Source organism: Oreochromis niloticus, linkage group LG3 (genome assembly GCF_001858045.2).
Source record: "Oreochromis niloticus isolate F11D_XX linkage group LG3, O_niloticus_UMD_NMBU, whole genome shotgun sequence".
Taxonomy (NCBI): domain Eukaryota; kingdom Metazoa; phylum Chordata; class Actinopteri; order Cichliformes; family Cichlidae; genus Oreochromis; species Oreochromis niloticus.
The window spans coordinates 49,392,891-49,404,976 of NC_031967.2; the positions used below are offsets into that span (position 1 = coordinate 49,392,891).

The 12,086-nt window shown below is 40.3% G+C and overlaps 1 protein-coding gene across 1 annotated transcript; it reads right to left on the minus strand.

The window, feature by feature from the left end:
• Positions 1–3,130: 3,130 nt before the first annotated feature.
• On the minus strand, positions 3,131–7,206 carry LOC109198414 (uncharacterized protein K02A2.6-like). The gene has a single exon (XM_019353850.1). It carries the CDS (start codon positions 7,202–7,204, stop codon positions 3,131–3,133), a length of 4,074 nt encoding a protein of 1,357 aa, XP_019209395.1. The 5' UTR covers positions 7,205–7,206.
• Between the last annotated feature and the right edge of the window lie 4,880 nt (positions 7,207–12,086).

The following is a 12,086-nucleotide window of genomic DNA, read 5'->3' on the forward strand; positions in this document are numbered from 1 at the left end:
TCTTACAGGTTGCAGAGAGAGAGAGCTGACTAAAGACATAATCACATCTGAGTGAGAGCAAAAACAAAGAACCAACCCAAGCTTATCAGATATTTTTTTTGTAATTAAAAAGCTGTGCACTATCAGACAGGTTTGGTCTACATGTCTATAAACATGTTGTAGTTTTTCTTTATTCAGTCAGATACATCTGATGCAGCTGCTTGCCATTCCCACGGTGTTATACACATGTATAAAGTTTGAACACAAGCAAAGACACCTGACTGTTATTTAGAAGTTGAACTTTAACCAAAGCGTTTGATCTTTCTGTTTTTTACACATGTATGAATGTTGTTACAGTAAAAGAGCTGCTTCAGCTTTCAATGACACCCACTGTTGTCAACCGCTAATGTCAAAGTGTAACATTAGATTTTTCCAAAACAGGCGTACTGAGTTTGTGGTCATCAGTGAAATATAACTGCCAAGTTTGATATTGAGCATGACTTTAACTGACTTTAAGTGTGGCTTAGGCTCTACAGAGTAGATTACAGTGAATATGAATTATTTCAGCAGAATTTACTTTCTCTGTGACATAATTCACTTAATAGTTACTTGTTGGATAAGAAATGGACACAATGGACTCATCCTTTGCTGGATCATGAATTCATTACGAAGTGTTTTGAAGTACGTTTTCACAGTTTTAAGAAATGGGGATCTTAGAAAATGTTTAAATGCCATGGCTGTAAAAATGTACTATAACTCTGATAAAGTACCCACACTATCCTTCTCTATAGAAGACTGCAGTGCCATTTGTGGACACACATGTGACCTGTGACTTTGTTTGTATAAAACATATCATCTTAAAAAGCAAATAGTGCTTGTACAAACATTTTACGTATATTTAACTGAAATTACTCATAATCATTTCACAGATGTAACATTATCTACAGCTACTTTCAGTCAGTTTCAGTCTACTTTCAGGGTCAGTTCTACAGGCAGAAACATGGGTGTGCCATGGGTTCCCCAGTTTCACCCATCGTGGCCAATTTGTACATGAAAGAAGTGGAAAAGAGGGCTTTGCTATCCTACCCTGGAACACCACCAAGTCATTGGTTCACGTATGTGGATGACACCTGGGTGAAAATCAAATCTCAGGACGTACCACATTTCACGGACCACGTTAACTCGGTGGACCGACAGATCAAATTCACCAGGGAGGATATGAAAAGTGGCAGGTTAGCCTTCTTAGACTGTGAGATTTCCATCAGTAATGGGGGACATCTAAAAGCTGACGTGTACCGTAAACCTATGCATATGGATCAGTATTTAAGGTTTGACTCTCATCATCCACTGGAGCACAGACTGGGTATCATCAGGACGCTACAACACAGAGCGAACACCATCCCCACAGAGACAGTGGCCAGGGAGGCAGAAGAACAGCACATCAAGAAGGCCCTGAGCAAATGTGGTTATCCCAGCTGGACTTTTGTCAAAGCTGGAAAGACACCTAAAGAAAGCTCCAGCCGTTCCAGGAGAGAAGGACAACCGGTGAAGCGGATGGCACAACACAGAAGAGCTACCTCATCAGGCCAGGACTCTGCAGTCTATTTACACCTACAGGCCAATGGACACTCTTTCAATGATGAGGATGTACACATCCTGGACAGGGAGGAACGCTGGTTTGAGTGCGGAGTCAATTAGGCCATTTACGTGAAAAGGGAAAGAACATCTCTGAATCGAGGAGGGGGCCTAAGGGTACATCTTTCGCCATCTTACAATGCTGTGATTGCAGCCATTCCCCAACTCTCTGTGAATGGTACTCATGGCCATTGATCAATGTTCTTTGATCAGTGGGTTTTGGTCAGTAGTTGTTGATCAATGGTCATGAGAATTTGCATAATTATGATTAAGGAACTGACCTCACAGCCCATTGTTCCTTCAGTGGGCTGGTTTCAGTCATTATTCAAATGTACTGTTTATAAGACTGGGGAAACCTGCAGTCAGCTGAGACTGAAGAAGTCACTTGGATGAGTGACGAAACGTTTCTCCCACAAAACGCTACGTCCAGATGAACAGAATCAACTTTTGGAGATTTACTTACCTGGATGATTGAGCATGCATCAAGAAGTTTCTTCTCTCACCCTAATACATCAGAGTCAGAGTGGACATAAAGAAATCTTGTAATCATTTTTTATTCTCTGAGACAGGATTTGTTTGTTTCCTCCCCCTCTGAAAGAGAACTGTACTCTAAGGCTATTTTTTTGAATATAAACTGTTGTTTCAGCAGCAGAAATGAGTCACGGTGCTATAACTCAACAAGACATCATGGAGGTGAGAGCTCTCTGCATCAGATTGTGGGAATACTTTCTGCATTAAAAGAAAACTATGGAGTTCAAAATTTTAAAACATAAATGAATAATTCTGAAATGTGATATTAATGTGTGTTTCATGCAGAGGAATCATTTGTGACAGCTCATAGAAAGATAAAGTAGAAGCACTCCTGTTGCAAAAGGCAGACATTGTAGCACTTCTCGCAAATTGAAAAAACAAACAAACAAACAAACAATAAAATTAAAAAAACAAAGTGTTGCATCTTCACAAAAAAAATAAAAATAAAATAACTGAGCCTTACGCCGGAGTATCGTTGCAACTGGTTTACTGAACCTTCTTTCAGTGCACGTACAGAACATCAGTGTCCATTATTTTACTGCCTCCTACAGGACACACTCTTCTTCCACTTTCTACAACATTCATGTAACACAGAACCTATACTGCCTCTCCTGGCATTACCATTGTAACAACACACTCATTCTGTTTCTTTCAGAAGAATAACAGGAACTTAGGATCTATGTATCTATGAATAATAACTATTATGCATACTCATACATTTATATAACCAACTAATTTCTTGCGATACCACATCTCCTCCCCCCTTAAGTTAACAACTACCTGGACTTACAAAATAACTGCTTATGTAAAGAACGCTTAACAAGTAATTAAGGTAACCATATAACCATACATATGTTTCCATGTTCTTTATTTTTTTTTTTTTTTTTACAATCTTTTTTTTTTTTTTTTTTTAAACTGACTAGGAAGGTACATCCTTCCTGTGAGATCAGAGCGCATTGTTGCTCTATTCCTGGAAGATCTCACTCTATCTAACAAAGTCCTTTAAAGTCTCTGGTGGACGTCTCTCTCTCTGAGAACGTCGCAACACTGGTGTCATTGAGGAGTCTCCGGGAGCCGGAGTCTCCGAAGCATACGGCAACTCCGATTCCGGAGGTTGTGGTGATGTGTCCACCTCTGATGGCAAGCAGCACTCAGGCACTGCTTCTTGGTCCTGCAATGGCTCCACCTCCCTGTCAGCTGTACTGGGAACAGTGTCAGCCACTCTTGCTCTCACCTGATCCACGTGCCGCTTCACAGTTTGACCTGATCCAAGGGTAACAATGTAAGACACTGGACCCGATGCTCTCACAATGACTGCAGGAATCCACTTCGGGCCATAGGAGTAGTTTCTGATGAAGACCTTGTCTCCTGGTGTGAAACTTCTCAGTCTTTTCTTGGTGTCATGATTTTCTTTCTGTTTCAATTGTTTATGCTGCACTTTTGTTTTCACATCAGGCATGAGCAAGTCCAAAACTGATCTGAGTCTCCGTGACATCATCAACTCTGCTGGTGATAAACCAGTAGTGGCATGCGGTGTGATACGATAACTGAATAGAAATCGGGACAGTCTGGTTTGCAAGGTATCACCTTTGACTTTCTTCATCCCCTCCTTAAAGGTCTGGACCGCCCTCTCAGCCAGCCCATTTGAAGAAGGGTGGAAAGGTGCTGATCTCACATGGTCGATTCCATTCTGCTTCATGAATGACTCAAATTCAGCACTTGTGAAACATGTTCCATTGTCTGAAACTAACATTTTAGGTAGTCCAAACACACTGAAACTCTGGCGCAGTTTCTCTATAGTCACCTGTGATGTAGAGGATTTCACAGGGTAAATGTCCATCCACTTGGAATGAGCATCCACAATGATCAGAAACATTTCCCCGAGGAAAGGCCCTGCATAGTCCACATGGATTCTAGACCATGGTGACTCCGGCCACTCCCATGGGTGTAATGGTGCAGTAGGTGGTGACTTATGGTTTTTCTGACACTCCTCACATGCCTGCACTTCTCTTTCAATGTTCTCATCCATCCCTGGCCACCATACATAAGACCTTGCCAAGCCTTTCATCTTCGACATGCCTGTATGAGTCTGGTGCAGGAGTTTCAATATTTTGTCTCTGCCTTTGGTGGGAATAATTACTCGGGCTCCCCAGAGCACGCAACCATCCCTCACACTCAGTTCCAGCTTTCTCTGTCGATATGGCTTTAAACAGGCATCGGTCTGAGCTGGCCAACCTTTTAAGGTGTACTCGTGGACTTGCGACAACATTACATCCTTAGCTGTCCAACGTTTGATCTGTGCAGTGTCAACTAATGTGTCATCCAATACATCCATCATTAAAACCTGCTCAGTCATCTCTTGCTCAGGTGCTGAGTCTGGTACCGGCAACCGGCTGAGCGCATCCGCGTTTTCATGGTGTTTTCCTGGCTTGTACCTGATGTTGTACTCGTAAGCACTCAATGTCACGGCCCATCTTTGTACTCTCGGTGAGCCCATCTGAGGTATAGGCTTCTTTTCATTGAACAGTGAGATCAGGGGTTTATGATCTGTGTAGATCGTGAAAACTCGGCCATACAAGTATTTATGAAATTTCTTGATGCCAAATATCACAGCTAAACCTTCTTTGTCAAGCTGAGAATACTTTTTCTCAGCAGGAGAGAGTGTGCGTGACATGAACCCCAAAGGTCTCTCGCTTCCATCCTCCATCTTATGCGACAATACGGCGCCTACGCCGTATGGGGATGCATCACATGAGAGAACCAACTCACGGTCAGCCGAATAATGAACTAACACCTCTGCTGAGTTCAACAGGTTCTTGGATTTCTGGAATGCTTCCTCTTGTCTCTTTTGCCATGTCCAGCGTACCTCATGTCTCAAAAGTTCATGTAAGGGTGCCAACAGGGTTGCCAGGTTTGGAAGGAATTTGTTGTAGTAATTTAGCAAACCTAAGTATGCTTTCAGTTCAGTGACATTTGTGGGGGTAGGTGCGTCCATGATTGCTTTAACTTTCTTTTCCACTGGGTGGAGTCCCTGGGCGTCCACTATGTGCCCCAAGTACTCCACTTTCTCTTGCATGAAAGCACACTTGCACCTCTTTAACCTCAACCCAGCCTCCTCCAACCGGGTCAACACCTCATCCAGGTTCTGTAGATGGCTTACCTCATCCACTCCAGTCACTAAGATGTCATCTAAATACACCGCTACCTGAGGTATCCCCTTCAAAAGGCTTTCCATGGTCCTCTGGAATATTGCTGGAGCAGAGGCCACTCCAAAAGGCAATCTGTTATACGTGAACAGCCCCCTAGATGTGTTTACTGTCACGTACTTTTTCGATTCGTCATCCAAGAGGATTTGCTGGTAAGCGTGGCTCATGTCTAATTTTGAGAACTGCTTACCCCCAGATAGTGTGGCAAACAGGTCCTCCATTCTGGGTATTGGATACTGCTCCAGTGAAGCCACTGTATTTACAGTAAGCTTGTAATCTCCACACAGTCTTATTGTCCCTGTGGGCTTCAGAAGTGGCACTACTGGTGCCGCCCATTCAGCATATTTCACTGGCGAGATGATTCCTTCTTTCAAAAGTCGGTCTATTTCCTCGTCGACTTTTGCTCGCATAGCAAAGGGGACAGAACGTGGACGGAAGAAGCGTGGAGTGGCATCACTTTTCACATGAATAGCAGCTTTCATACCTATTAGGGTGCCCAACTCCTCTTTGAATACATCCTCGTGTTTACTTAACACTTGCTGTAGTGTTTTTTCTGTTGTTTTGACTTGGTGCAGCTTTCTGTTGTTACGACTGTTTTTCACTTCACTCCAGTCCAATTTAATTTCCTCGAGCCAAGCTCGACCTAGCAAGCTGGGGCCGTCGCCTTCGACCACCACCAGGGGCAGATGTTTTTTCTGCTGCTTGTATTTCACGCTGACTCGTGTTGCGCCAATCACTTTAACAGGATCCCCTGTATAAGTTTCCAGTTTGATTTTGATGGGCTGCAGGCTGGGGGGCTTGGTGTCTTTCCCCGTTTCTCTGAATGTTGCTTCGTTCATGACTGTTAGGCAACACCCAGTGTCTATTTCAAAGTTCACCTTTTTCCCATCAATTTGCATATCTACAGTGTAGGGGTCTACTTTTCTCAAGTGTACCACACTGCCACGCCCTAACTTGAACAGTTTTCTTTTGTGCCCTTGACTGCACTTAACACAGTTCAACGTGAAAGAGTCATCTTCAGAGCTGTCAGTTTTGTTGTTATCTGATTTCTCGCCCACATTGTGAGTACTGTAGCGTGAACTCTGCTTTTTGTCTTTCTTTACATATGACGATGCATACTTTTTCTGGTTCAGTTTAGTCTTGCTTCTACAAGCTCTGGCTATGTGTCCCACTTTACCACAAGCATGACATTTTTCTTGTTTGTACTTACAGTCTGCTGCTGTGTGCTTGGTTCCTTTGCAACGATAACACTCTTTGCTTTCTCCTGTAAAGGTACGACTCTCCTGTTGTCCTTTGCTGAGACTGAAACATTTTGCTGTCGCCCCTAAGGTCTGCAGATCCTGTGCATTTTTATTTGCAGTCTCCATGGCTACTGCAATTGACAGAGCCTTGTCAAAAGTGAGATCTACTTCTGACAAGAGACGTCTCTGAATTCGGTCTTCCTTAATTCCGCAGACGATCCTATCTCTCAACATCTGTTGTAACGTGTTGCCATAGTTACAATCCTGTGCCAGGCGACGCAGCTCCGCTACGTATTCCATGACGGTTTCATTCGGCTTGCGGGAGCGAGAGTCAAACTTATACCTTTGCACGATTTCACTGGGCTTCGGGTCAAAGTGATTTTTCATCAGAAGTACCAGCTCTTGGAAGGTTTTGTCTTTGGGCTTGGCCGGGCTGAGAAGGTTTCGCATCAAGCTGTACGTCGCTGCTCCGACGACACTTATTAAGATCGCTCTTTGTTTTTCTGCATCGTCGATCCCGTTAGCTGCGAAAAACTGCTCGAGTATTTCCGTATACTCATCCCAGGTCTGATTCTTTGGATCGAACGCTACTAGCGTGCCGATTGTAGCCATTTCCGCTTCGAGGTTACTGGCTTCTATTTCCAGCCGAAAACTTTTGCATTCTTTGAACAGCTAGCCAAACCTGTAGCCGCCTCCTTCACTTTTTCTTTCAGTCCGGTCGCCCTTAAACTCCTTCCCCCTAAACGTCCTCGTCGCCAAAAAGATGTTGCATCTTCACAAAAAAATAAAAATAAAATAACTGAGCCTTACGCCGGAGTATCGTTGCAACTGGTTTACTGAACCTTCTTTCAGTGCACGTACAGAACATCAGTGTCCATTATTTTACTGCCTCCTACAGGACACACTCTTCTTCCACTTTCTACAACATTCATGTAACACAGAACCTATACTGCCTCTCCTGGCATTACCATTGTAACAACACACTCATTCTGTTTCTTTCAGAAGAATAACAGGAACTTAGGATCTATGTATCTATGAATAATAACTATTATGCATACTCATACATTTATATAACCAACTAATTTCTTGCGATACCACACAAAGAATACCTAAATTATGCACTATTACAGTATAAAAATAAAGCTCAATTGCCACAAGGCATCTCCACATTATTAGGCCAGAATGATGCCCTTCCCAATGCAACACCAAAGGGACTTGTGTCTCCTCCTGGACAAATAAATAAATCAAATTCAAGAATAATGGTTCCTTTCTTTACATGACTCAAAGCATTGTGTTTAAATAATATTACACACTAGTGACCAGTAGTTAAATATGATGGATTTATCAAAATGAGCTATTGGCTAATCACAGTCTACAACATAACATTTTATAAGATAACCCTTTCTCCTATTATGAGCAGTTTAGCATCATCACTAACAAGTATTTCACACTTCTTTCCTTACTTCAGAAGAGTAGCCACTATGTTGTATGCCACACAGCAAAACATGACAGGAAAGGAGAAATAAAACCCAATCAGCAAATTAAGTGATTGCATCCCTCTGAATGAGTTGAACTATCGCAGAAAACTAGCACTGGGCACAGCAGCCTCTATTTATCTTCACTGATATGTTATTTTGACATTACATTTACTCATGTTAAGGGTTTTAATGAATTTCAGTTTAATCTGATGATTAGATTCATTCCACCTTCATACAAAGTTTATACTATCCAGTATAAAGAAAGTATAAACTGTCAACCTGCAATCTATGTTAGTCTTACCACACCAGAATCTCAAGTCAAGCTTTGACTGTTCTCATTTCCCTGTTTATTTGTGGAGGTAAAGGTCATCTACAATGTAAGCAACAGAAAATAGAGCAAAAAAAAACCAACATTGTTTTTTTTTCCACTTATGCTGTAAAAAATGATTCAAGCTGAGTGCCTTCATTAGAATTAAAATTTAGACTGAAATAAATCTGAACATGTACTAATAATATAATGTCATTACATTAACATATTACATTTCAGAGCCTGCACTTTTTTGTAAAAGTACAGAATATCTGTACTTTTGCACCTCTGACTCAGTGTCAAACCGAGCCAGAGGTAACCTTTTTGTGCCTGAAGAAAATGAATGTTGTAATGTTTTATGATGCACTGCAGGTGGCAGAGTTGGACTGCAATGAACAAATGGTACATTTAGTGCAAAGGACTCGCCCCAAAACTGACCACATATACACTTACTGGCCTCTTCATAGATCCAAACAAGAATTGTGACTTTAATCTCAGAATTCTGAAATTAAAGTCAGAAAAAAAAATGTGCCCACTTGTTTTTTTCCAGTGGCCCTAATCGTCTTCCGTAAATAAAAGTGTGCTAACATGTTGGAAGTTAGAAAAACAGTTGTATCAGTAACACAGATTTTTTTTAAACCTTGTCCGCAGCAAAACCCCAGCATTGCCAAGGCATTCAAACTTTTTTGACCCTGAAGCATTTCTCCGATTCCAATTTATCTAGTCATTTTAGTTCTAGTCATTTAGAGTTAGTAGCCTTTTGATTTTTTTAATTTTTACTTTTTTCTTTTTTTGCTCGTCAGTCACTTCATTAGGTACACTTGTTCAACTGCTCATTAATTCAAATGTCTAATGAGCCTACAACATGCTAGCAAATCAATGTTTTTAGGCAGGCATCAAGGCGGTCTGTTGAAGTTCAAACTGAATATAACAACAGGGGACAAAGTTGAGACTTTGAGTCTCCTTTCAACTAATTTAACCTTTATTTTTACAAGTAATCGCACTGACACTCAGTGTCACCTTTACAAGAGAGACATCTTCAAATAGCAAAAAAATGTTTGCAGTCTTATTAAAAACAAGAACAAGTTCCTAGTGACGCACATACTACACCAAAACTGAGAATGTGAACATAGGAAACCAGCCTACAAGTTGCACCAAACAGAGTCTGAAATGGTTTCATGTTCCGCCCACCGATAGTGAACTGAAACAGGGAGGCTTGACTTGACACAGAAGCCACTCAGCTTCTTTGGAAAATTCTTTAGTAACACTGGATGATTGCATTGCATCGTCCTAAAAATATTCAATGTTAAAATATATTTATTTGCAAGTAGGTACCTCTCCTCGCTGCTGTTACACTTCAGTTTACTCTGCAGTCTTTACTCTGCAGATAGACAACATGGACGTCAGAGCTCTGTGCATCAGACTGTGTGAGTACTTTCTCATTTCCCCTTGACCATATGACATTTTTTTTTTGTTTTTACCTTAAGATAAAGTAACCGAATGCATTTTTGTGATCCAGTTAAAAGATGCGATGATACATTTACTCCTAGCTGTAAAAGTCAAAAAGCAAATATTAAAATTTGTTGTGTCTCTTCAGTGATGACCATCATGATTCTGCTTGGTGTACAAGGTCAGAAAGTTGGTGTGTACAAATTATTTCCTTGTCTATATGAAGATTATTAGATGTTTCGGAGGAGAGAGCAGTTCATAAGAAAAGTTATTGTTTTCTTGTTCTTTTGTGATTTTAGTGTAACGTGTCCTGTGACGATTAATTATCATATGAAGTATGATACACTTAAAAAAAACGTGCTTTTACTCTTTAGTCATTGCGGCAGTATAGTACAGCAGTTTTAGTATTAAAATTCTAAACTGACTCTTTCTTTATACTTTGTTTCAGACGCAGTTTCTCTTCGTGTTGTTCCAAACAGATTGCAGTTCCTTGAATATGAATCAGTAACATTTTACTGTGAAGGAGTCGATTATTGTGAAGTTGTGCAGAAATTCAAAGGGAAAGTAAAATCATGTAACAGAACTAACGTGAAGACACCAACAGGATCATCCTGCAAGATGAAAACTCTTTATACAGACGACAGTGGAGAGTACTGGTATGAGACTGGAGGAGGAATAAGAAGTAACATTATCAACATCTGTGTCACTAGTACGTTTGAAGAAAAATAAAGAAAGAACAACAGCGTTTGATAAATTTTAATTACTTAATATTGAGTATAATCTAATATTGCTTCCTATTTAATTCATTATATTAAATAAATGTCAAATGTTTGTAATTTCAGATGGTCCTGTGATCCTGGAGAGTCCTGCTGTTCATGTGTTAATGGAAGAAACTGTGACTCTGAGCTGCAGAAACAAAACTATTTCCTCCAACTTTACAGCTGATTTCTACAAAGATGGAGGTCACATCTATAGAAGCTCCACAGGAAACATGACCATTCACAGAGTTTCAAAATCAAACGAGGGACTTTACAAGTGTAACATCTCAGGAGCTGGAGAATCACCAGAGAGCTCGCTGAACATCACAGGTGAGACGCAAAGATAAATGAAAGTAAAGCAAAGCTGTTGAACCTGACACATTGCTAATTTAAATGTGTCAGGCTGAACAAATACTGAATATTTGAAAATGAACATTTGTTTTTTGTTTCTCTTAAATCAACTCTTCTCTCTTTTCAAACTGTCATTTAGACTCTCAAAATGTGAATTCAACTACTAATCCAGACAGTCACAAAGAGGCAGGTCCTTCCTCCCCTGCTGCCACACCTTGGATCACTGCCACCATTTTATTTATATTTCTCTTGATTGTGACCATGGGACTGTATCACTTTAGCAAAGGTTAGTGTGACAGAGGTAAACAAAATACTGAAAAATTGTCTTTTCATGCAAAACTTTGGATTCACTGCTTTTGTTTTGCTATGCTGCACTCTCATGTGCTGTTCAACCAAAAATGTTTTCTTAGCAACAGTAATCTGGAATCAAGGCACCTTAATTATTGCGACATGGAAAAATTAAAAGTAATAACTGCATTTGACATATAATGTTTGAAAGATATCTTGTTCATTTTTCTTGTGCATTGCTCTGTCAGTCAACAAAAGTAGATGGTTAAGGCACAACTGAGGATCAAACAGGTCACAGCAGAGATACTGTGTTAATATTATCCGTTTATTTTTAATGTTCAGTGGAACACAAGTAATGTTTATATCAAATACTTTCTCTACCTCATATTTGAGAAATTATTTTATGTCAGAAGCTCAAATAATAATTATGATGATGATATTTAGCAGATTATTCTGAGCCCAAGAGATGTATTATCTGATTAGACTCTTTTTTTATATCAACATGTCTGTTATATGCAACACTAATATCTAGTTACTATAAGCCGTAGTTTATCAATGTTTTAATGTTTTGTGTTTCCGTGTCCATAGAGGCCAGTAGAGTGAATGCAGGTAGAGCAACATGTGGTGCTGTAAGAAAAAACAGGAAGAAGAAAGGTATGTTTCTGAGTTTTCAACCACAGTAGCACAAGAGTTTTTCTATGACGTCGTAAGCAGAAAAAAAAAGTGTACTGGCTGAATGTTTCTTCAGTGTGTATGTGTTATTTATAAATGTGCAGATGCTAGTAATAATTTGGGCTTAGTGAACGTATGCCTCAAATGAAAACCACACAGGCACTAAGTCTCTTTCAAATGTTGTGCATCTA